This window comes from Manis pentadactyla, chromosome 5 (genome assembly GCF_030020395.1).
Source record: "Manis pentadactyla isolate mManPen7 chromosome 5, mManPen7.hap1, whole genome shotgun sequence".
In the NCBI taxonomy this organism is placed as follows: Eukaryota; Metazoa; Chordata; class Mammalia; order Pholidota; family Manidae; genus Manis; species Manis pentadactyla.
In genome coordinates, this window is record NC_080023.1 from 74,124,887 (window position 1) to 74,152,605 (window position 27,719).

The following is a 27,719-nucleotide window of genomic DNA, read 5'->3' on the forward strand; positions in this document are numbered from 1 at the left end:
GATCTCAGAATTCTAAAGAACAAAAAACAAAACCACCAAACACTAAAAATTGGTAAATACTTAAATGACTAAAATACATCAATTATTCAATTACAGCTCAACAGAAATCAATTTTTTAAATAGATTATAATTAGTATGGGTTGTGTGTGCACTGTTAACGTGTTTGATATGATGTATGTGGGGCTGCCAAAAGCAAGGGAGTAAAACCTGGGAAAGTCTTTGGGAAAATGAAAACAGTAAAGGCCTAGAAAAGCAAAACATTGAAATAAATGCAAGGACTACTTGCCATCTGTGTTTAAAATTACATCTACAAGCAAGGTTAATCCCCATTCATGGAAATTACTTGTTTTATATTAGAAATGAATATCATAATTGTATCTAGGAAAAATACTGTGTAATGTCATTATACATGTCCCTGGATTTCTCTCTTTCCAAGACTTAGACTTGTTTTGTATTTTAAGAATAAATTTGCTATTGCAATTTTATGGATAAATTTACAAACTAAAGAGAATTTGCTTTCCTGGAAAATCACTTAAGAATAATAATATATAATATTAGTAGGTTCTACGAACTATTCTAAGCTTCACATATATTACATAAACATATATATTCATATATACTTACATACATATATATTCATATATATTAACAACCACTGTGTAAGATAGCTAATATTATTGTCCCTATTTTATAGATAAAGAAAAGAGAGGTTAAATAACATGCCCAAATCTCATTCTTAGAAGGTTAATGGAGCCAATTCTGAACCATGACAGTCTGGCTATACTGCCTTTCCATATAAAATTATATAAAACCTGAACCTTGAGTCTTATTACATCTTGATTTGTCATGAAATTGCTCCATGACCCATCAAGGTAATTCTCTAGGCTCATTAGGATGGATAAATCTTTGCTTATTAGCAACATCAAGGAGAACAAGACACCGTATAACCAGTTTGCCTTTAAATATTCTATAAGTTTTTAATCATGAATAATGTCTGTTGTTTCTAGTTTTAAAGTTAAATCTTTAAAACCCAGTGATTTAACCTTTTACACCTGAGCCCAATCTAACAGAAAAATATTCCAATCAACTATGCATAGAGCAAAAATATCATCCAATCACAGATTCTACAGACATCACCAAAAATTAAATCCTCATTTGTATTCTACTTTGGGAATTTAAAAAACCAGAAAACAAACCTACTTTCATTTTTTCCCTTTTGTTCTCTCATGAAAACCTTTTGATAACTTATGGCAAATTTAGCAAATACTTTATGTGATGTTAAAAATCAACATCTTTAAGTTTAAAAATTGTGTCAGCCATAATTTGTATTAATACATCTTAAATGAGTACTAATTCTAGAAACAGAGGTTTTCTTTTCTAATCCCATAGGTAGTTATTTTTTTCTACATGTAACATTATTGTTCTCATAATATTTTCTTAATGAGTATTATTCAGAAGGTTGTTCTTTTGGAAAGAGTATAAAGTGTCATTATGTGCCCAGAATTACTGATTTGAAAAATCTCTACATCTCCAAAACCAGGACACTTTTCTCAGTTCTCTTTCTCCCTGATCCCTCTACATAGTTCAACCTTTCTTGAAATTCCATTTTCTTTGGCTTTGGTGATGCTATATTCCTCTGATCTCTTCAACTGTCTTTTCCAATGACTCAGCTATGGATATTCTCTAGGATGCCACTGTTCTTGGAGAGTTTGTTATTTTGTCTTCAAGAAATAAATCATAATGAACGACTTCCAAGTTTTAGCTAGACTCTCAGATTTTCCTCTAATTTAATTACAGTTGCCTCCCTCTCGATTCCTGATAAATAGCTCTTGGAAAGCAGTAGAAGAGATGAGGCTATACAAGAAATTATGGACCAAATCATTAAAGACTTTCAATGTCATGGTAAAGAACTATCTTTGAATGGATGTCGTGGAATCAAGAGAGATATGATTTATGTTTTAAAATAGGTTATTCTAGCAACATTGTGGATTTGGTGTGAAGTGGGTGAGAGTAAAAGGGAAAACCAGAAGTTACCAAAACCAGCCAAAGAAGAGATAGAGAGAACTCAGGGGGTGTGGAGTACATTAAAAAAGAGAGAGAATTCTAAGTCGGCTAAGTTTCAATGAAGCACAAGCCACTTCTCTATAGTCACATGATCCATATTCATTATCCATATTCACATGATCAGTATCTCTATTATAAACTCTATTACAACATGCATCAACTGTAATTCAGTAATTACTTAAGGAATCTACCCTTTCCCCCAAAGTGAATGAGTTCCCTGAGGGCATAAACTATATTGTCTGGCTAACATCTGATACACTGCCTGCAGGCCTGTATCATGTGCTCAAAAAATTTGGTAAATAAATAAATTAATTAATAATACAGAGAACAAATCACATAAAACCTTAATGCTGAAAAGAAATTTACACATAATCTAGTAGCAAATAGAAGGTTAAAAAAATTAATGGATTTGCCTGAAGTTGTAAAGCTGGTCAATAACAGAGGAGGGAGTAGAATTCTCCTCCAAGACTGTCTCTATAGTAACTTCATGGCAGAAAATAGAAGACAATTGTATATGTAGGAGGCAGATATGGGGGATTGGTAATAATTCTGGGGATTATTATATAAGCATACACACACATTCCCACGTATAATGTTGAGAATATAAATTTGCCACTGGATTTTATCAACATCTAAGAAACATGCATCAATATATAGCTTCAGAAATTTTTTGTATGTATATCTAAATTTGCCACTTCTCATCACTGGATGATAATGCAAAGAGTTTAAAAGGTCGATGGCTATTTTCAAGATTATGCTTGAAACAAGACATATAGTCCCAGTTTTCAGTTTTGAAGTCTTATAGACGGCAACCACACTCCATCAGTAAACTGGCTTTGCTTTCACTTGATTTTTCTTCTGGAAGCATGAAAAATGAGAAAAAGCAGAATTATCAGAATGTGAATTTGATTTTTTTCCCCAAAGAAAAAGTATTCATTTTAAATGTTTTCTTCTATTTTCTCAAAGTTGTACTTAAAAACTGACTATGCACACATAGGCCTCATCAAGGCAAGCGCTTCAGTGAAGGTCAGTAACCCCAGAAATAACCTATGACTGGAAAGATAAAGTATGATGCAGCAAATAGCAACATCTGTACTATAAATGTTCAGAAAATACGCAATCTACTGGAAAAGAGAGCAGATGAGGAGTCAGAAGACATCCTATTCTTAGTTTTCCTGCTTACTAGTTATGTAAATTGTATATATAACCTGTAGCCAGTCATTGACACCCACCCACCAGCTACCCCATGGAGCCTCATATCAATGTGTAAAATAAAATCATCTGGCTTGCTCTCTCTTTCTAGAACTGATATAAGGAATCAACAAGATAATGAATATAGAAGTCTTTTGAAAGTATGTTGGAAGGGAAACATGTAATTTCATTTTTTAAAGTAGTACTTAGCAAAGTAGTGTCAATGTCTTCTGGCTGGGTATTTCTCTTTAATAAATAATTGCCTGAGTTAAAGGACCCTTAATTTATGCTGGACTGCATATTTCTCCAGATGATCATTAACAGCCAGGCAGATGTTATTGCTTAATCACTGCATTCCCACAGAGATTAAAGGACTTCAGGGATTATTTTTAAAAGGATAAGAAATCTTTGACTCCTGTCCCAATCAGCAGTGTTCAACCACTAAGCCTGGATGTTCTCTGTAGAAGTATATTCCACAGAAGAGTTCACATATTTTAAAAACATTGCATTACTGTGATGGGGTGTAAGACCTGCAAACCATCTACTTCATCCTTTCTTGCATCTGACCTAAAATGCACTGACAAATATTACTAGGACAAAAACCACTGTTATTTGCAATATAACAAAGTAAATTATTTCACAAAAGAAAAAATTATTCTGTATATTTTTCAGTACCATTTGTTGCTAATCTCATAAATTACAAACAAGTGATCGAATTGATGGGCAACCACTTGCAGATCTACTGATAACTCTCGAGTGAGACCAAGGTCAAAATGCATCCTTTCTGATTACTTTTGTTTGAAAAATGCAGACTTGAAGCATCATTATTACCAGTAGTTACAGTAATTTTTAGCTTACTCTATTCCTCAGACTGACTATTGGGAGGAACATGTTGTAAGGTTCACAGAAAATTATAAATTTTCATGATTCCTAGAAAAAATAAGCAGACATCTACTGGAGAATTTTTAGTATCATCTTCAATTTGTACATTTAATTTCTTATGTGATTCAAACCCATGAGCCTAGCTAATAGTAATAGGAATAATAGGCAAGCTTACTATTAGATTGAATTATATGAAATTGCAATAATTGGCCATTTTGAACTAGAAAAATGGCAGTTTTATATGGTTCAACCTAATACTTCTATCCATCTGATAATATATCCAAGGAAAAATGAAAATGTATAAATCTTTCAGCAACAATCTGTTTTTTCACCCCTCTAAAAAACAATTGATTATTCTCTTCCTACTTTGGAATTTCAATTGGAACAGACCAAAATAAATGCGATCAGTTTTATTTTGGCTCTGTAATTCTAAAAACCGACACTTCGTACACTTCAGTTTTTATCCATAAAAGTATGAGTACCAACTATGCTTATGCAAGCACCAGGAGAAAAAGATTACTGAAGAATATTTGTGTACACACAGAATTCAACATATATATACAAGTCTTTCTGTCGTCTTCTGTTTAAAAACTTCTGGCTGTAAGTAAATAAATGATGCAAACTGAAAGATTTAAATGATATGGGAAATATTAGCAATTTGCTGTTTTGTCAAAAACCATGATTAAAATGTAACTGATAAAATTTTTACAACGAATATATACATGGAAAAAAGCTGAAAAGAGATAAGAGATTTAAAGCTATTATTTCTAAGCAATAACTGTATGCACATTTGCATATTTTTTCAAGCTTCTACAATTTTAGGGAACAAAAATATTTTAGAAAAAACTGGACTAAATGGGGGTATATGTCATTTTATTAAATGAATGACTCAGTATTAAATAGTTCAACTATATCTGATAAACCTGAAAGCTCAATGGGAACTTCTAAATCTAGAAAAATATTCTGACATACTTTTTGGAGAAAATTATCCAGGACAATCCTGAAAGGGAAGAATTAAGTGGAAGTCACCACTTCTGACACTAAAATATAAAGGGTAGGACACTAGCACCAGAGAAGCAGCTAGATCAGTATAGTGGAACAGGGCTCAGAGAAGGCCAAAATATATTTAAGAATTTACTATCAGGATAAAAGTGACATTTGGAATTACTTAACAAAGTATGAATTATTCTCTAGATGTTATTTGGTTAGCAGGCTAATTATTTCAGTGAAAAATTACACCCTTAAATCATACCTTATTCCAAAGTAAATTTCATTAGAATTCAGCATCTAAATATTTAAAAATTACATATATGTTAAGATCAAATACAAGAGAATCTTGAATAACTTTTAGATCCCCATGTCATATGTTTTCTAACATAATGTCCACATATACTGAAGAGTTAAATATTAAAATAGGAAACTGCAAAGATATTGAGATAATTTAAGTAAATATTCTTATAACCTTGAAGTAGAAGGCCTTTTGCAGATAACATTAAATCCAAGGAACACAAATTGATATGTAGAATAAAAACTTTAAACTTTTTTACAGCAAAAGAATTAGGAAGTTCAAATAAAAATTACATGCTGTGAGAAATATTTCCAATATATAACAATACATTAATAGTTATATTATAAAAAGAACTCTTACAAATCAGTTGCAAAGAGAGGGAGAGAGAGCACATGCACCAGCCTAGAAAATTTGAAAGAGAGTAAAAAGACAACTTACAAAAGAAAAAACTATATGGAAAATAGGCTTTTAAATATGTTAAACCTCATAATACTCAAATAAGCAAAATTTTTAAAAGAAACAATATTCACTCATACTGGCAAATATGAAAAAGAATGATAACATCAGTACTGGAGAAGGTGTGGGAGAGGGGACACTTCATGGGTTGCTGCTCACAGCATGAACTGGTACAGTCTTTGAACAAGGAAAAATCTGATGATATGATATGAATATTCTTTGACTAGGCAAACCTACTTCTAAAAGTACATCCAAAGAAAATAATTAGTGAAGTGTGAAAAATGTATGTTCAAAAATAGTCGCTGTGATGCTTTTTATAAGGGAAACAGTTACAGAGTGGTGATTAAGAGCTTGGAGCCTAGGAGCCAGGCTGTCTGGATTCGAAATCCTGCCACTATAACCTCTCCCTAGCCATGTGACCTTGAGTAAATTAAATTTTCTGTGCTTCAGTTTCTTCATGTGTAAAGTAGAGATAATAATAGTTTGTGCCTCATAGGGTTTTAAGGATAAAATAAGCATATAAATGAAAAGCACTTAGAACATTACCAGGAACTTAGTAAGCACTCAGTAAATATTACCTACTGTTGCTGAGAAAAAAACTTTGAAATTCCATTTATAGGGAAGGTTTAAATAAAGAATATTGATCCAAAGATCATAATGCTATGCTGTCATTAGAAATGATGACAGAGAATTGTATTTATAAGCCTGGAAAAATGCCATGATAGATGACATGACATTTTTAAAAATAAAGGTTATAAAGCAGTATTATTTTATTACTCTAACTTTAAAACATGTATATATAAATTACATGCAGAAAAAAACACAGCAGAACATAAGTTGAAGTGTGAACAGTGACTGAATCTGGGGAGTAGAATCATGGGTGATTTTCATTTTCATCTTTACACTTGTGCTTTTTTGGCTTAGAAAAAAAATTTTTTTTTTAAAAAACAATAAACATATGCTACTTAGTAATAAAAAAAATCCTTATATCTGTTTTGGGAAAAAAAGCAACTGGAAAGTCAAGTATCACAGTTACAAGTGACAGTGAGACTGATAACACAGTCATGCAGGCAAGTCACCACTAGAAAGGTCTAGTACAGGTTTCAGCAGAAAAAGGCCAAATGTTCCATTCACCCATTTTTTAATATGCCAAAAACATGCTTATGGAGGATGGCAATTGTGCTAACAGTTAAATGAACAACTTGTATTTTATAAATAGATATGCTAACAGGTTATACATATGAGACTAGAGTTTGGGCTTAATTTTTTAAATTTCAACTGTCTATATTTTTCATTCCAAATTACAAATTATTCAAAAGTAACATTTGGGCTACAAATCAAACAAAGCTGCTTAGTAGCAGTTAGCAGATAAAATGACAGCAACATTGTAGCCTTATCTGGTTACACATCCTGTTTTTGTCTATAAATTTAGCTGTTCTCATCTGATATTTACTGATGTTGTCCAAATATGTAATTATGTCCGAATACATAATTACACATGCATATACACAAAGATCATACAACTATAGGTTATGGTTAGTGGCTTAACTCACTGTGTGTTTTTTTTTTTTCCAGATCGAAAGGAAGCCAATACTAGCTTTAAAACCTTTTTTATGTTGCCACTATGCAAAAATGTAACAACTTGGATAGAGAAGCATTGTGCAAGGACTTATCATTCAAAATCTGAAAGTGCTTTATCTCTTTAAGCTTCAGAAATACATATAATATTCCTGATTAATTTACTGATTAGCACTGAAACACTTGTTTCAAGGGATGAGATTAATTTACAGGTATCCAGACAGAAGGCAAAAGAAGCAAAGAATGAAGCAGAATGCCACTCACAGATTAACAGATTTGCTTTACTTCTTAGAGATTAAATTCTGATGTTATTTATTAAATGATGGAAACAAAGTAGGCAGAAAGGCTTAATGCAAAGTGTCAAGAATATTACAAACAATCAAAAAAAACAAAATATCTGCTACAGGGAGTCAGTCACTTCATCGATACCATTTAACAAGTAGATCTTTAATATGAACTCTAATAGTAAATAAAAATATTTAGGTTTTTCTGATATTACTCTCAGCTTTGAACACTTTTTTGTCAAAAGGAACTTCAAATTCAAAGGAATCACATGATAATATTGGGGAAGTATAACATTTACAGTGGAGTTACTGTTTATGAGAAAATTAGGTTCCAAAGTCAGCATGTGAAAAAAGAAAAAAAGACCATGCATAATTAACATTATCCTTTAAAAGTCTCCCCACGTCTCTCACTCCATCTTAAGAAAATAGGTTTCCCTCCTGAATTGGAACAGTCTGCCCTGTCCTTAGATACATGGTGCCTTAGAGCAGATTCTCAAGAAAACAGACTGAGTCAAGGATGTGGATGTTGGTGCATTCTTCTGGGAGAGGGGTATAGGGGAGCATGAGTGAGGAAAGGAGGCAGGAGGGGATATGAAACATGTAAAGCATACAGCTGTTTCAGGAAGACATAGCTAATCCTGATGATACACAACAGTTTGCTTGAGAGATGCTTCGTTTGCCAGTCTAGGATTCACCAGGTGGGCTGCAATGAGAAGCCATGAGATGGAGTATTCTGTGGCAGCAAGAAAGAAGGGATCTGCCTACTTTCCTCCTGACCCCTGTTACCCGTTGCCAAGGTTCATTCAGAGGGATTTAACTGTTCTAGACTTCCAGGTTGCCTTAACTAGCCCACCTGGCAGCCTATGGGGAGTTCAGATCATAGTACCACATAGAAAACGCTGCGGGATGGCAGAAACCCTGGGCAAGTAATGGCTGACCAAGCTGCAAGGCAGCAGGTGAGCAGAAAGATCCAGCATTCCCAAGGCCGGCAAAAGATCAACCCAGGTGACAAATTGGTCTGGAAGTGCCAAGGCAGTGTGAGCAGGTCATAAAATATGTGTCTGACTCAAGGACTATTTTGAAGAAGTTGGTTTGTATTTAGAAGTTTTATTAGATGAGAAAAAATTTTTCCTTCTAAATATTAAAAAGTATACTCAATACTGTTAGAACCTTGTACTACATGTAAAAATAAATGAAAAGTAAGACAACTTAGGTAAGAAGAAAGTCATGTCTCCCATCTCATGTTTCCAAGGAGCCCAGTTCATTAAGTGATATAATGGGCAGAATCTATAATACCTGATCTTCCCTTTAATGCAATTTTCAATGTGTTCAGTTAAATGCACATGTATTTCCACACCACTCTACCAATTGTGTACCTGCACCAGGAATTTCTCTTATGGTCTTGCTTAAACTTCAAAGCAAAGCCTGTAAGTCAGATTTTACAGAAAAAAAAAACAAAAACAGAAAAATAAATAATGTAGAATATCAACCTACAAGGTGGCAGAATGAGGACTAGGTTAACTTCCAGTTATTATGTCATGTTATCCAAACCACTGAAAAATCCAGTGCCCATTTTAATAACTATCAAAACTTTGTGAAAGCAATTCCTGATAATCTCAAAGAATAATATTCTTTAGGAGGATCTTTTTTTGTCTTAGAAATTGAGATATTAGGAATTTCTTTAGAAAAATAATACATAACATATACCTTATAAGACAAAATCTGCTGAATTTTTCATTTATACTATAGTATAATTATAAAAGCATTATTAGTATATTATAGTATATTATATAAAGCATTATTATAGTATATTATAAAAGCATTATTATTATAACACTATTATAGAAACATAGTAAGGAGACTGTGAGGTGCTACTCAGATGCCCCCTTCATTCTAGAAGTATTCATCACTCCTGCTGCTGAGAGTGTTGCCCACTTAGGGCTCATAGCTGAGCCCATGCTCAAGATTACACCACCTCCCTAGAAACAGCTCATCTTCAAAGACTGATGAAAATGGGGGTAAATGCACCAATCTCCTTAACTTAAATTGGGGTGTCTCTGAAAGGCCATCTCAGCTTCTAGGTAACTCTGGGACTGACTAGAGGCTCTGAGGCCTTGGTTACAACTGCATTTAAATTCAACTTCATCTGCCTAATCCTACTTCCTTGTTTTCTTTTACAGGTACAATTCCAAAGAGTACTACACGATAAAACTCCTGCTTGAAACCTCTGTCTTAGGGTTTGTTTGTATCCTCAACAACCCAACCCATAACAAGATCTGCTGCAAGGCTATTACATTGAAAGTAATGTAACAAGTTGATTTTTGTACAGTTACAAATATGTTTATTAGCAGAGAAGGAGACTAAAATATTCAACTAGGAAAAACAAAAAAAATGAGAACCTGACAGGAAAATGGGCAAAAGACGTGAACACATCAAGAGAAAGAAAGGTAAATGGCCCTCAAACAGAAGATACTCAACTTCATTCATAATAAAATAAAATGAAAATGGAAATTATGGTAGCACTGACAATGATCAATCCAAAAATGAAATTAAGAAAACAATTATATTTACAATAGCATCTAAAAGGATAAAATATTTAAGAATAGAGTTAAGCATAAAACTTGTACTCTGAAAACTATAAAACACTGTTGAAAGAATTAAAGATGTAAGTGATAGACATTCCATGGTCATAGATTTGAAGATTTAATATTATTAAAATGGTAATACTTCCCAAATTGATCTACAGATTTAACAGAATTCTTATTGCAATATCATCTGGGTTCTTTTTTGTGTGTGTGTGGCAGAAATTTACAAGCTGATCCTTGGAAATGCAAAGACTTAGAATAGCTTAAATAATCTTGAAAAAGAACAAAGTCAGAAGACTGACACTTCCTGATTTCAAAATTTAGTAAAAAGCTACAGTTTCAAAACAGTGTGGAATGGGGAAATGGGACAGATATATAAATCAAAGGAATAAAATTAAGAGTCCAGAAATAAACCCTAACAATTATAGTCAGTTTTTGACAAGAGTGCTAAGATAGTCCAATGAGGACAGTCTTTTCAAGAAATGGTACTCGAATAACTGCACATCCACACTTAAAGGAATAAAATTGGGCTCATTTCTTACATAACACAAAAATTAACCCCAAATTAACTTCATAGACCTAAATGTCAGAGTTAAAACTATAAAACTCTAAGAAGAAAATATCTTAATGGGCTAGGAAAAACCTTCTTAGATACAACAGCAAAAGCATAAATAACAAAAGAAAAAAATAGACATAATGAACATTGAAATTTTAAAACATTGTGCTTGAAAGGATACAATCAAGGAAATGAAAAAGCAACTCATAAAATGAGAGAAAATATTTGCAAATCCTCTACTTCATAAGGGACTTATATCAAAAATACATAAAGATTCTTACAACTCAATGATAAAGACAAATAACCCAATTAAAAAATGGGCAGAGAATCTGAAGAGAAATTTCTCCAAAGATTACAAATGGCCAACAGCACATGAAAAGATATTTGATGTCATTAGTTATCGAAACCACAATGAGATAAATCACTTACCACGGAGATTCTAAAATACCTTGGAAAGAGAAAATGTAATAGAAAAAAGAGGAAGATAAGAAGGAGCCATATAAAAACCAGAAACAAACTTGTGTATGTGTGGGATGTTAATATGTGTTAGAGCTGGCACTGTAAATTAGCAAGGAGAGAGAGATACTATTCAATGTATGGTTTGGCAACAATTAGCTATCTGTTTGAAGAAAAATCAAACTGAATCCATACATGACATACATAAATTCTAGATAAATAGCTCATCATCATAAAAAGCTTTAAATATTAAAGAGAAAAAAGTGTATACCTTTATATTATAATTAAGCAAGATAATATTGTTAAGCAAGAAATATTTAGAAATGCACTAAAATATAAATCCCCACAAAAAGAGAAAGAGTTGACACCTTTAAGTAAATTAAAAACTTTAAAGTTTAATATAATAAATCCCTGTAAGTAAAGGTAAAAGGCAAACAATATTGCAATTTTTATAATAGACAAAGGATTACTTTCTAGAAGGCCTAAAGAACTCCCACAAAGCAATAAAAACAAAAAAATAAAAGATAAAATAAGAAACAAGCACAGTATATGCACAGATGACACAGAGAAATGAAAATACTAATACCCACCAACCAAAATCTAAAAATATATTAAGTCTCACAAATAATTAGGATATCATTTTTTTCCCATTATATCAAGAACAATTTAAGTATCTGATAGCACTCAGCATAGCAAGGTTACAGGGAAATGAGTATTCTTAAACACTGTTGGTAGAAACAAATTGTTACAGCCTTATGAAGGCTACCACACACTAATTAAAAAAATGTATGAACTCCTCAGCCAAGCAATTCCTAGGCTATCTATTCTAGATAAATAGTTGCAGATGCACATGAAGAGCCACACTAATGACGTTCAATGATAGCCATCTCAGTGCTCATCAGTAGAGGGCAAGTTAGGGCAAATTCACAGAATTCAATAGTTAAAGAAGAAAGTTAGTAACATTAAAAGTTCCAGTGCTACCATAAAAACAATCAAGCTTCATAATATATGCATCGTGATCTGATTTATATTTTAAAATAGATTTATGACTCTGTTAAGAAAGAAGGATGGAAGGATATATATACCTACCAGTTATTGGTTTTATCTCTAGGAAGATGTTGGAATGGGAAGGACTAATGGAAGATACTTTATTCTTATTGTATATACCTCTATATAGTTTGAATATTTTATAGTGACAATATTACCCAATCACCTAAATTTAATAAACCCGTAACTGGAACTATACGTCAAAAACTTTGCAATTAAGAGTCACCTAGAAGCCCAGCATCCAGAGCACCAAAAGATCATATACTGTTGGTATTATATATTTATTTTCATTTTTATTATGTATTTCATAGCCAATATCATTTTGTATCTAAAATATTAGATTCTTTCAGTAATTATTTCATGAGGATGTTCCCATATTAGAAAAAAATCTTCCTCATCTACTGACTATACAATGTATTCACCTTATTAAGAAAAACATTTCCTTTGTCTTTTAGTGGTTCATGGTGAATTATCCTTGAATGGCAACTTTCTACTAGTCTTTATAACATATGGAACTAACTGTGGTCACCGGAGCTGAAGTGTTTACTTTTCTTTGACCTAAACAGAGGAATTTCAGGGAGAAAATGAAACACTGCTGCCTCTTTAGAATCAGATATAAATGAGACAGTATATTACTTGGCAAGTGCTCAATAAACACAATCTGCCATTAAGCATTATACTCTATTCCAATAGAGAATAGAGAGAGGTACCTTGTAATGACTTGCATAGCCATTAAGTTTAGAAATATATACCAGTGAGTAAATCACAACAATGTGGATGTGCTTAATGCCACTGAACCATAAACTTAAAAAGTTAAAATGGTAAATTTTAAGTTATGAACATTTCACAATAAAAAAATTTTTAAGTGATACTGATTTTCCCCTCTTCTAAAATCTAGCTTTTCACACTTACTGAACAGTCTTCAACTTTTATTTCTTGTATGTAGTCACCAAAGATGTACTCAGCAGATAGAAGTAAAAAGAACAAGTACAGTCTTTTTATTACCACAGAGCTCCTGAATAAGAAAGTAGTGGTGTCTGTGTTTGATTTATTCCTGAGACCCTAATATAACCTACGAAATGCCATTATTGAAAAAGTAAATCCCTAATGGTACAATGGGGATAGTTACTAAGGTAGTACTTCTCCTCATATCAGACTGTGAATGTCCTGGAACCCTGCAGCCATATTATCTACGCCAGAGTTTATATTTAGACAGTCATTCTGAAGACTGTACTATTACTAGTTCTGGACAGCTGAATGAGTCCATAGGTTAATGGACTGGACAAGCAGATATGCTATTAAAAAAACTTGCTGATATTTTTAAAGCGTGAGTATTCTCTCTTTCTCTTGTCTTATAATTATAGGGGATGTGTTTGATAGCAGCAGGGATTAATACAAGAGTTAAAAACCAAAGTCTCTGGATTGCAAGATCATGTTTCAAGTATCAACAATTAAAGAGATTTAAGGAAAATACAAAGCTTTACAAAAACCTTGTGGCTGGGGATATAGCAACTACCACCAAGGAGAACAGTTTATTTCTAGTCTAGTTTATTCATAGAAGATAAATAAATGTAGCTAAGGTTACATTTTTCCATCACTGACCTATTCTGCTTGTTAATTTTCCACCATTAGTGATTATTTTACCTTTATCACTATTAAAAAAATTATGCATTATATCATACTTCCTTTCTGCTAATCAGTGTTTCGTATTATATTATTTTAAATGCCTTTCTTACAGTAAAACTTATCTCCAGAATTTTAAATAAGGCTGCTTGAAATATTACAAATTATGATTTCATAAAAAGGCATATTTACCTTCTTCAAAATTGGGATGAGAAACAAGGTTTAAAATGCCCAACAGCAAGACAGAACTTCGCCAATATAAGTTGACTTTTGGGTCTAATATTTGCTTCGATAGCCCAGTAATTTCAGGCCGTAGTAAAGGAGGAGGGGTACGTTATGATATTAATAGCAAAACTCCACTGACTTACTGAAAGCAATTTGGCCCAAATACAGTGGCGAGATTGTGAACATTCATGCGATTCTGCACATGGTTCTTGGCTACTTTTGTCAAGAACCGGCATAGGTACTTGAGAAGGCAGTAGTGGGTGTCTGGAAGTTCTTGTATTAAGTCTCTTAAACTACTCTCCTGAGCATCATTTCTGTCATCTGGAAAGAAAAAGAATAAAAAATGGTCTCAGGCATATTTCACAGGAACCATAACAAAAGCACACAAGTATGATCAACTCTAACATTTTAGTCAGGAAACAATTCCTGAAGACTGAGCTGGGCCATCAGAAAAGGGGCATTGCTGTCTTTAATTTTGTCCTTAAGCATCTGACTTTTCTTTTTTTAATGCTGAAGAATTACTAACATTCAAGATATCCTGGAAACCACAAGCCTTTATTCAGTGCATAAAATGGATTTGCATTTCTATTTTGTGATTTTATCCAAAATTAAGATAAAGGTTGGGTTTTTATCCATCTTTGAATCTTCTACTTGAATATCATCTTCAACTTTGTTAAAAACAACAATCTCTTAGTTTAATAAAATGTGATACAGGAGACCTTCATGGATCACCATGAACAACACTAAACTTAACGATCAGGAATCTGCACAGAGAAAATGAGGGAAGCTTAATCTCTTCATAGCTTTTAACCTCTCACATGTAAGAGTTTAGAATCAGATATGTGCCATTTACACAAAAGCCTAATAACCTTGTATACAGCTGAAAATACCTGAGGATGTCCCAAAATTCACAGGTAGACATTTGAAAAATGTGCTGTCTTAAGTTATTTTGTATACTGCTTTTTACCAGAGGAAAATAAAAGACTTTCCCACCTAATACTTTAGGGGAGTAAGGACAATTCATACTCTAGATAAATGTTTAAGAGAAATCCAGTTATAATTAATTTAATGTATTTAATTAATATAATTAATTTAATCCAGTTATAATTAATACACATTAGAGTCTTTAAATATAGAAAGATCAGCTGTGTTAGTCAGTCAAGTAAGAAACAGCAGTGAGACAAATGAGATACAAAGGAAGACTCCTCAGTGTTACAAGATGTACATATAACACAATGCCCTGCAGGAAGTAAAAACACAGAGAACACAGGTGCTGAGTGGCCGCAGAGCACAGGATAAGGAGCACAAGCTGGTGACTTCCTGGGCAGGATCCTGGCTCTGCCACCTACTACATGCGTGGCCTTAGACTCCCAACTAAACAATTTCCTCATTGTAAGTGGTAATATTAACTACCTCATAGGTAGTTGAGCTTACAGTTGTAAAGTACTTAAACACAATGGTTGACATTCGCTCAGTGCTACGCAAGTATTTGTTAAATAAACAAAACTTTTTTACTCTACCTTAATTTGGTTTTATAAGCACACTGAGGATTTAATGAAATGCTTTTTAAAATGAGCCATTTCACTTTCATGAATGTTCAGATAAGTTATGCTCTCAAAAGTAGCAATGCCAAGAATTTGTTCCACTTCAATTTTTGTTAGAATTGTTTTGGAGAATATTTATGATTGAAATAATTATTTCTTACTGATCACAAACTATGTGATCCAATTATGTAATGTGTAGTATAAAATATATATCCTAGTTTCAGTTTTTCATATTAATTTATTTTTGGTGTGTTGCTCATGGTGGCATTATTTTCCAGTGCATCCCAATTATTAACAAGTGTGGAGTGATTAAAAACTATTGGAAAACTTCCCATTTCTTATACCTTATTATAAAAATAAATAAATATGAACTAAGAGAAATACATTAATAGTAGTCTGTCTCTTTTCTCTCTTTACAGTGACTATTCCAAAGTGAATCTGGATGTTTTCATGGGTGTGTACTCCCTGGTTAAATTGTAGTTTTATTTCCAGCATTTAAGGATACATAAAACAGCATTCAAACAGCCTTGATAATGGGCCACTGGCCTTGGCTTTGAAGTGAAACCTCAAATCCTAAGGCAAGCAATGTGTGAGGATATCAGATCAAATAGAACAAATATTCAAAACAGTTATGAATTTATGGCCATAACAACTCTGAAAAAGCGGCAGCACTTTCATAATTTACTTCCAGTTTTTGAAATATGTTAAGTAGTTTTTGCCAGGAAATACAACTGACAAATAATGGGAAGGAAGATATATTCAGAAAATCTCTAATGTAACAAAATAACATTAAATCCTGTATAGCATGAATGGAAGAATCACTAAATATGTTCTCAAGAAGCAAAAGTAATTGAAGAAAAAGTATCTTATATCTCCTTATACCCCAAAGCATTTCCATTTCCTATGATGGAAAATGGATTCATTGATTTGCTCACTGTGTACATGAGTGTGTGTCCTCTACTTCAGCAGCTTTGACAGCAGCACACTGAATTTGAACCCTATTCATATTTACCTCCTGAGTCTTTGTTCAAATATATTGACAGTAAAGACCTTAATTTAATAGCATAACATTTCTCCTCACCTCTTTTGATACTATGTGCTAACATACTGTGAATCTGCATTTTGCACTCCATTTCTAGAAAAATATGGTCTCACCATTATTTCCAGCCTGCAACAATTCTATAGACAAGATTCCCTATATGTGAGAATATAATAGCTCAGCATCTTTAATGGAGGTTTAGAGAAGAATGCCCAGCATAGCCCTGGGGATGGGAGTCAGGGGACAGTGTTGGTACAAATGTGAAGATGCCCTTTGGTGCTTGTAAAGAGACACAGTTCATAATAATTATTACTGTCTGAGTTATTTTTTTGATTTCCTGATACTTAAATACAATAAACACTGCCATAGTAATTTATGTTCTTGCATTTATATTGGCAATTACAAAGGCTCCCTCAAAGTTTTACATTATAAAAAGCATTAGCAACACTTCTATTTTTGTGCATTTACTTACAATACACCAATTGCACACAAGCAGTACTTATCACATGCTTTCTATGTGTCTGATATTCCCTCACACTAGGGATACAGCACTGAACAGAATTTCATGCCTTTATGAAAATGATATTCTAACTGAGGGGGAAAGAAACAAATAAGTTATTAAGTAGATGGAGTGGTAACGTTAAGTACTATGAAGAAATACAAAGCAGGGGTACGAATGTAAATCAGTTCAACCATTGTGGAAAGCAGTATGGAGGTTCCTCAAAAAACTAAAAATAGAAACACCATTTGACACAGGAATTCCACTCCTAGGAATTTGCCCTAAGAATGCAGGAGCCCAGTTTGAAAAAGACATATGCACCCCTATGTTTATCACAGCACTATTTACAAAAGCCAAGAAATGGAAGCAACCTAAGTGTCCATCAGTAGATGAATGGATAAAGAAGATGTGGTACATATACACAATGGACAATTATTCAGCCATAAGAAGAAAACAAATCCTACCATTTGCAACAACATGGATGGAGCTAGAGGGTATTATGCTCAGTGAAATAAGCCAGGCAGAGAAAGACAAGTACCAAATGATTTCTCTCATCTGTGGAGTATAAGAACAAAGAAAAAGCTGAAGGAACAAAACAGCAGCAGACTCACAGAACCCAAGAATGGACTAACAGTTACCAAAGGCAAAGGAACTGGGGAGGATGTGTGGGAAAGGAGGGATAAGGGGAATAAGGGGCATTATGTTTAGCACACATAATGCAGGGGGAGGGTCACAGGGAAGGCAGTATAGCACAGAGAAGACAAGTAGCGACTCTATAGTATCTTACTACGCTGATGGACAGTGACTGTAATGGGGTATGTGATGGGGACTCGATAATGGGGGGAATCTAGTAACCACACTGTTGCTCATGTAATTGTATATTAATGACACCAAAATTTTTTTTTTAATTAAAAAAAAAAGAAATACAAAGCAGGGATAAAGGAAAATGAAGCAGAATGGTACAGGAGTAGGGAATGCTACTGCGTTTAACATGGTCAAGGAAGGGCCTCTGTAATTTGATAACAATTGAGCAGAAAGCAGAAGGAAAGAGGAAGGTCCATTCTAAGCAGAGGAAAAGGTAAGGGCTAAGACCCTGAGGGGGCAGAGTGCTAGGTGGGAGAATGGCAGGAAATGAAATCTGGAGACAGAGAGGGGTAGAGACAAGGCAGACATTATAGCATTATAAGCCATGGTCTTTTTTTTTCCCCAAGTGAGGATTTTGAGCTGTGAAATCTAACTTAGCACAGCAGCAAAAGTGGCCCGTTGAGTCTAGATTGTAGAGGCACCACTAGAAGTAGGGAGACCAGGTGGGGAACAGCAGTATCAGTCCTGCATAGAAAGGCTGGCTGGCCTGGGCCAGGGTGATAGCAGTGATGGTAGGATATGGGCAGATCCTGGATAGACTTTGGATGTGTCTTGTTTGTTTCACACATGAAAGTTGTTTTATATATAAAAACACATGTATGGTATACTCATTCAATCATTCAATAAGTATTTGTTGTCTGTTCTGTACCAGGCACAATTATAAGCATTTGGGATACATCAGAAAACAAAACAAATCCCTGACCTCAGGGAGCTTCTTATACTCTAAGAGGTAAGACATTAAGCAATAAATATAGTAATAGCGCTGGGGGAATAGAGAGTACTGGCCAAGGGTGAGGGGTGTTCATTATAATTAAAAATAAGATTGTCAGGAAGGCTTCATTTAGAGAGTATATGATCTTTGCAGGCAGTTAAAAATATCCACAAACGCAAATGTAAACACATCAGAGTTGGAGGTTATATTTTAAATATCTTTTAAATGCCCTCAATGCTTCTTATATAAAAAGTGATCAAGAAATCGCTTTAACAGATTAACACTTTTAGATAGCAAGGCAAACTAGTATAGGAACAGATATGTTTTAAAGAAATATGGGATGATTTAGGTCATTTACAGAACTAACTGGGTTGGAGCGTTATGTTGGAATAGGATTACAGAACATTCAAACGATAACAAAATGACCATTTGGTGTCAGAGGGTAAGGATATTCAGCAATGAAATTCCACAAAAGGTCCTCAGAAAGAGAAGTGAAATGCACCCCTATAGATGTATCAAAATATTTAACTATTTTAATCTTGTAGTTATTTCCAGTATTAAATAAGAATAAAAATTAGGATATGTTATAATTCACAAATCCAAAAGTTTTCTTAAAACTGTAGAAGGAATAATGGTTAATGATTGAAATAGTCATCATTTTCCTTAATGTCAATCTCTTCCTAGTATAAGAACTAACTTTCTCCCTAGTGAAAAGTGTCACTTCAAATTACTCAGGTTTTCTTGAAAGCTTTAATTTCTTGTTGACTAAATTTGACCCATTTCTCAAGGTAAAGCACAAACATACAACTAATATAATATACCTAGAAAACTACTTAGCACTTAGAGACTGTACCATAAAAACTTTTGTTCTAGACTAAGTAGCAAACATTGGACCATGTGACAAGTATTTGCCCTCATAAGAAAAACTATGATTGTAATCAGCAATGCTGGACCTATATCACAGGATTGAACTTAATTCCAATTTGGACATTTGTCCCAGTGCTCGTCACGTGTTCTGACTTTTCAGTGGTCATGAAGTTATACTGTACTTACAATCTTAGCCTCAAAGAGAAAAAAAAGAACTGGCAAATGCTAATCTCTACCATGATGTATCTCAGGGCCACGAGGTCAGACATTAAAATAACTAAAATATTAAGCCTCATGGCGCCAGATTTATTGAAGTAGCTTTTTATTCCCTCATCAAGCCTCACAAGAAGATGTATGAAAACTTGCTAATCTATTAGATAGAACAATGAGCTATTTCTGACCTTAAAGATGAAGAGAGTTCACCAGTCTGAGAATGTGTGCAGCCTCTAGAAGCTGAGAAGCAGCCAGCAAGGAAATGGTGACCTCAGCTTTACAAGAATATGGCACTGAAGTAACTGCCAATGGCTTGAATGAGCCTAGAAGCAGCTTTTCTCCCCAGAGCCCTCAGATAAGAGCCCAGGCTGACTGCACCTTGAGTTTTTTTGGCTTTGGGAGACCTGGAGTAGAGAAGACAGCTGAGACCACAAACTGCTCACCCAGAGAACATTGAGATAATAAACTGGTATTGTTTTAAGCCACTGTGTTTGTGGTAATCTGTCACAGCAGTGATAGGAACCTAATATATCCCTAGTTAGAGATGATTCGACTGAAGCAGTAATTAACTTGTTCATGTTCATACAGCTACCATGTAGCTGAGCTGCAACTCAAACCTGGACCGTCTGACCTCGGAGTCCATGATCTGATCAGTGCACACTAACAAAGTTAGCTGTTATCATCATTACAGAGGACCTGGCACACCGTCTCATACATGGAAATATTTAAGAAAAGGTTCCTGAGTCGACAAATAGGCAAGCAAAGTTGTTCATAGTGGTGGGGTGAGAATCTTATTTCATTTATAATGAATTATGGCATCTTAGGTCATGTGGTATATGTGGGGGAACCTTTGAATGAGAGTCTACAAGAATGGGCACAAAATGTTTTATGAAATACACGAGAAGAAAATGTGAGTTATATTTCTTTCTAAATATGCATTTGCATAAAAAGGAAAAATAATGAAAAGTCAACTACACTGCATAAGTGGGTTTTCCCTCTGCATTTCATTCCACAGGAGCAGTCACTTTTTTAGACTGAAGAGAAGCTTTTGTAAACATAATTATATCTTATGGTTAATGGAATTGGTATTTACCTATGTAAAAGGAGAGGTCATATTTTTACAGTTCTCTCACCACCTTTGCCCATGACAAAGTTCTCAAAGGGTAGGAAGATAAAGTTGCTAATAAAAACTAATAAATTACAGTCTCTTCTTAAACATTAATGAAACTACAAATCTTGTCATTCTGATTAGATTCTGCAAGATGCAGAATTGTGTTTATTGCAAAATTTGCCAATATCTACACTGATATTCCTGTTCCCAAATGAGCCTACATGTTAAAATAAAGAAAAAGGGAAGAAGAACAAAGAATTAGATGATACTTTCCATTTCAGTCCTATAACCAAAAACTAACACCTGGTGATATCTAACCAGGCAAACAAATCTACTCTGTGGGCATTTAGTGAGTACTAAATGTTTGTCAGTGTGAGCAGGTGGCACAGATAAAAATACAGTTGACCATTCAACAACATGGATTTGAACTGTGTGGGGTTTTCTCCCTAAGAGTTTTTTTTGAAAAATTTTTGAGATTTGTAGTAATTTGAAAAAACTTGCAGACAAAATGAATAGCCTAAAAATACTGAAATGTTTAAGACAAAGTAAGCTGTGTCAAAAGACATATGTACTCCTACATTTATCACAGCACTATTTACAATAGCCAAGAAATGGAAGCAACCTAAGTGTCCATCAGTAGATGAATGGATAAAGAAGATGTGGTACATATACCCAATGGACTATTATTCAGCCATAAGAAGAAAACAAATCCTACCATTTGCAACAACATGGATGGAGCTAGAGGGTATTATGCTCAGTGAAATAAGCCAGGCAGAGAAAGACAAGTACCAAATGATTTCTCTCATCTGTGGAGTATAAGAACAAAGAAAAAGCTGAAGGAACAAAATAGCAGCAGACTCACAGAACCCAAGAATGGACCTAACACTTACCAAAGGGAAAGGGACTGGGGAGGATGGGTGGGAAGGGAGGGATAAGGGGGAAAACAGGGCATTACGATTAGCCCACATAATGTAGGGGGGTGGGGGCATGGGGGAGGCAGTATATACAGAGAAGACAAGTAATGATTCTATAGCATCTTACTACACTAATGGACAGTGACTGTAATGGGGTATGTGAGGAGGACTTGATAATAGGGGGAGTCTAGTAACCATAATGTTGTTCAAGTAATTGTACATTAACAATATCAAAATAAATAAATAAATAAATAAGCTGTGTCATGAATACATAAAACATATGTAGCTACTAGTCTACTTTTTCATTTGCTACTATGAAAATCATCAGTAGGTTATTAGCAGTTAAGGGCTGGGGAATCAAGAGTTACCCATGGATTCTTGACTGTGTAGGGGTTCCATGCCCCTAAACCCTCTTCATTCAAGGGTCACATGTATAAGAAATAGTCTATCTAAACTTCAAAATGGGGAATTCATATCTAGGCTAGATATTAGACCCAAGCATTTAACAGCTAAAGAACCTGTTCTTGGGAATGTCAACAGAACAGGAAAACTATCACAGCACACGGAAAAGGGAACCTCTCACAATATTCTAATCTTGAACAAAATCAGCAATATCCCAACTAATAAAACCTGCCTTTCAGCAAGTCTAGTGCTATATTAAATGGGCAAAGTACAGTAAGTGTGCAGTTTCAATAGAAATCACATTACTGCCAGCTTTTTTCCCCCTCCGATTCTTCTGCTTAAAGACTCAGCTATAACTGGATGAATTGTTTTATCAGAGGAGATAAATCATCAACCCCAGAGATTTTAAGCTGATTTTGGATGTCTCCTCTTTCTCCTTTAAGTCTTCCAATTGCCTGTGGACTCATTGTAAAAGGTTATTTCCATGGGCTCAGCCAAGCAGGTGTTAAGAACACAGCTTACCAGACTTAGGGCAGAGCCATAGGTGGCTAGCAAGCCAATCATTTGGCATCCCTTCAAATTGATATTCTTTCAACTTTCAATATTTTGAGAGTTAATTTTCTGTTCATGCAAGTTGTACACTTAAAGAAGTCATTTGTTATCTATTCCCTTTTTCTCTTCAAGCTCAATCCAAGTAAGATGTTCCTTACATAAAAGTATTAGAGAAATAAAATGTAGAATTTACTCAAGGTTTCGTTCAGTTTGCAACAGTTGATTTTCCAAAAATCCCCAATAGACATTGCCTTCTTGGCCTTGGAGTGGCCATGCCCCTTCCCTTTCTTCCTTGAGCCCATACTCTTCCTGTTATTACAAAATTATACTGTATGTAAAACAGACTAACATAAAAAACATGGACACTAGCAGGTGTTGGAAGGATGTGAAAAAATTAAAACTTTCATTCAGTGCTGATGGGAATGTAAAGTAGTGCACCTAATTTGGAAAACTGTTCCTTAAAATGTTAAGGTCACCATATGACCCAGCAGTTCCATTTCTAGGTGGATACTCAAGAGAAGTGAAAACATACGTCTATACAAAAACCTGTACATAAATGTTCATAAAAGCATTATTCATAATGGCCAAAAGGTAAAAACAACCCAAATGTCCATCAGTGGATGAACGGATAAATAAAATGTGATTTATTCATACAACAGAGTATTAACCAGCCATAAAAATGAAGTACTGATACATGTTCTAATATGGATGAACCTTGAAACTTATGCTAAGTTAAAGAAGCCAGTCCCAAAAGACCATATATTATGTGATTCCATTTATATGAAATGTCCATAATAGGCAAGGTAGATTAGTGTTTGCCTAGGACTGGGAGTTGGAGCTGGGGAGGGAGGAAGGAATGGGAGTGTCTGCTAATAGGGTATACATAGTTTCTTTTCAGAGTGATAATGTTCTAAAACTAGATAGTAGTGATGGCTGCATTCTTGACTATACTAAAAACCACTGAATTGTACGCTTTAAAGGGGTCAATTTTATGGTGTGCAAATTATACCTCAATAAAGTTGTTATAAGGAAATTCTGCTGGCTTTAAAACCAAGTATGGGAAAAGAAAGTCAGAAGAGACCTTTCAGTTAAAGATGAGTTTATCTACTTTTCCTCCTAATACCTAACTAAAATAACAATAAAATAAGTTTTAAAAGGTATGAGCTGTCAGGAACCCTCCTACACTGTTGGTGGGGATGTAAATTGGTGCAACTGTTGTGGAAAGCAATATGGAGGTTCCTCAAAAAACTAAAAATAGAGATACCACTTGACCCAGTAATTCTACTCCTAGGAATTTACCTGAATAAAAGAAAATCCCTGATTTGAAAAGACATATGCAGTCCTATGTTTATCACAACACTATTTACAATAGCCAAGATAAGGAAGCAACCTGTGTCCATCAGTAGATGAATGGATAAAGAAGATGGAACATTTACACAATGGAATATTATTCAGCCATAAGAAGAGAACAAATCCTCCCATTTGCAACAACATGGATGGATCTAGAGGGAATTATGCTCAGTGAAATAAACTAGGTGGAGGAAGATAAATACCATATGACTTCACTTATTTGTGGAGTATAAAAACAAAGCAAAACAGAAGGAACAAAATAGCAGTAGACTCACAGACACCAAGAAGGGACTAGTGGTTACCAAGGGGGAGGGGCTAGGGTGGGGGGGAGGGGAGGGAGAAGGGGATAAAGGGGCACAATAATTAGCAATCATAATATAAGTTGGTCATGGGGACAGTAATACAACATGAGAATACATACAGTTAATGATTCTGTAACATCTTACTACACTGATAGAAAGTGACTGCACTAGAGGGGGTGAGGATTTAATAATATGGGTAACTTTTATATTTGAAACCAACAGAAGATTGTGTATCAACGATACTTTGATTTTAAAAAGGTATAAGCTGTCACAGATAAAGAGAGCAGCTGGAAAAAAAAGAGTAAATCAAAGATTTTAACAAATTTACTTGCATAGACACACACTGACACACATATTTCAAGTCCAGCTGTTCTAATGCAGAATAACTTTACTCAGTCATAGCCTCTCTTCCTAAATTTGCATAATTCCACTCACCATTTAACACTATCTCATGTTGTCAAAGGCATTTTAAGAAAAATAAAGATTTATATATGTACTCTGCAAGAGTTTACAGGATCTACAAAATCTTTAGAAATCATGAACAGTTATAAAACAAATGTTTTTCCTTTCACATGGATCTGGATGGAAGCAGAATCAATTGCAAATGTCATAAAAATGTATGGAGTCAGGTGTGGAAACCTGGGTTTCCTGACACGTTTCCAGTTTATTCCAGTGGAGGTTTCACATCCGATTGACAGGCACCTTGGTCAGATATGCAGATGGCAACCCTTTTGCTCTTGCCTGGACTTAGATCTTTACCAAGAAAAAAAAAGAATAGTTTATTGAATTGGTATTACTTCTAGAAAACCTAGAAAATGGAAAGGGCTCAAAATTGGAGTAATGATTCTGGTTTTTGTAGAAACAAATTTATGAGTGTTGAATAATTTCAAAAGAAAAGGAACTTCTCAGTAAGAAGGAATTAAGTAAGGAAATATGTCATCTGCTTCCTGTGGAGCTCACACTATCCACGGAGTGATCAGTTAATAACTAGTATTACAACTAGTCAACATTTCCACAGCACTTCAAAATTCAGAAGACAAAGCCACTCAGCTAACTTCAAACAACACAAATGGCATTATGTTATATAGTGTGGATAAAAGATATGCTTAAGTCAAACTTACCTGGTAAATTCCTCATGTAATGAAGAAAAACACAACTCGAGGCTCAAGTTCAAGTCAGCTTATTAAATTAGATTTCTTTATAAGTAGGCATTGTATTGATTAAAATGGCCTTATTATTAAGGTGGTTTTCTTAAGAAAAACAGTTACTGTCTAAATTATCAAATTCTCATAAGCTAAAATTCATAGGCACTTAATTCTAACATATTGTTTGCACAGCTGCTATTATAAAACTCTGATCCATTTAAAATCAAGTATAGGAAATAAAAAAAGAAAGGGAAAACACTCATTTAAAGTGACAGGTTGATCACTTGCATTTATCTAGTCTTTGTCCCAAGACGCCACTGAAAGGGCAGTAAAATGTTTAAAAAAGTATTAAGTACCCAAAGGCAAAAACAGAACAGCAGAGAGTAGATGATATTTCAAAGACATTTGGAAATGAACGTAAGCAAATGAAAACAAAACAAAACAAAAAAAACCAACCAGCCTGTTTGACAGCCTGTCAGGCTGGAGGGAGCCCATCACCACCCCATGCATCCAGGCAAGCATGTTCTCAGGCAGGGGTGCTGAGATTTAGTCCCTGGATAATATCAACGGATTCCTGGACACCTGAGATAGATGAGGGCTAGAATGACAAACACAGCTGAAACTGAGAATTAGTGAAAATCTGCTAAGAAATAATGGACCCATTAGCACACTTCCCACTTCACTGCTCTTGAGGAATTAGATGGCTAAAGAGAAAAATATGTCCATATACTAACATCTGTGGGTCCCCAAATGAAACAGGCTAGATTTCCCCATCTATCCCCACAATCTAATCCTTCTAAAGTGAAGTACACCAGTAGAAAAACCCTTTGTCCCCATATATGTTATTCTTAAGTCACAATAATTAATCGTTGAGTAAAGAAGCAGAAAAAGAAATCCCACAGAAATACAGGGAAAAGAAAACTTAAAACAATTGTTAGTATCCTTCTAAAGGAAGAATCAGACTACAATGTTATAAAACAAGAACAATACCTTGGAAAAAAAGAAAAAGAGCATGAATATTTTAGATATTAAAAATATAAAAGCTAACGTTTTAAAAGAAAACAAGATTGGAAATAAAATTGGGAGAATTTCACAGAAAACAAATTAAAAGATAGTGAGATGACAAGAGATGGTTCAAGATGATGGCATAAGAAAATCCTGAACTTACCTTATGCCACAGGCACAACAGATCCACAGCTACATACAGAGTGATTTCCCTGAAAAAGACCCGAAAACCAGCAGAACAGTGCTTCCACAAAGGATAAAAGAGCCACATCGAAACAGGTAGGAGAGTCAGAGACATGATCTTGCTGAAAACAACAACAACAACAACAACAACAAACCTTATCCCAGGCATAGCAACCCACAACTGGAAGGGATCTAAGAAATATGGAGCTTTCCCCTGAGGAACAGGGGTTTGTGCCCCACATCAGGCACCACAACCCTTGGGACTTGTACCAGAGAGACAAGCCCCCAACATGTCTGCCTCTAAAAAGCAAGGAGGCTTACATCCAGGGGAATCATAGAGCCACAGGAACAGAGAATCTTCTCTTTAAGGACTAATATACAGACTCAGTTGCCTCTGGACCAAGCACAAAAGCAGAAGTTTGAAAGTGCCTAGACCATATGTGAAGGAGATTCACTTGTTTATCTTAAAGTGTCTGCTGGAAAGGCAGGAACCTATTTGTACTCTACAGAGATAGAGGCACTGATGGGCACCAATTTTGTATTCTCCTTCTACCTTGTGCTGGTAGGAGCCATTTTTGTGACACTTTCTCCACCCTGCTAGTAATGTAGGTCCACCCCTCCCCCATGTGTCACTGCTGGTGCCAGCTGGGTGAGCACCCTGCCACCATGTACTGCAGCTGTGGCCCCAACACAGCTGGCTGGGTGAGTACCCTACTACCCTATACTGTAGCCCTGGATACACCACAGCCAGAAGGTGCACACAGCCCACTAAGGAGATGACC

General features: G+C 34.7%; 1 protein-coding gene across 11 annotated transcripts in view; it reads right to left on the bottom strand.

The window, feature by feature from the left end:
* FAM13A (family with sequence similarity 13 member A) overlaps positions 1 to 27,719 on the bottom strand; it is a 354,285-nt gene that overhangs the window by 243,670 nt on the left and 82,896 nt on the right. For 8 of the 11 annotated variants that reach the window (XM_036922105.2, XM_057502438.1, XM_036922104.2 and 5 more), the window contains one exon: positions 14,379 to 14,556. The exons of the other annotated variants lie outside the window; for them this stretch is intronic. In XM_036922105.2, coding sequence (XP_036778000.2) covers positions 14,379 to 14,556 — 178 coding nt within the window. The remainder of the gene's footprint in view (positions 1 to 14,378; positions 14,557 to 27,719) is intronic. 11 annotated transcript variants of the gene reach the window in all.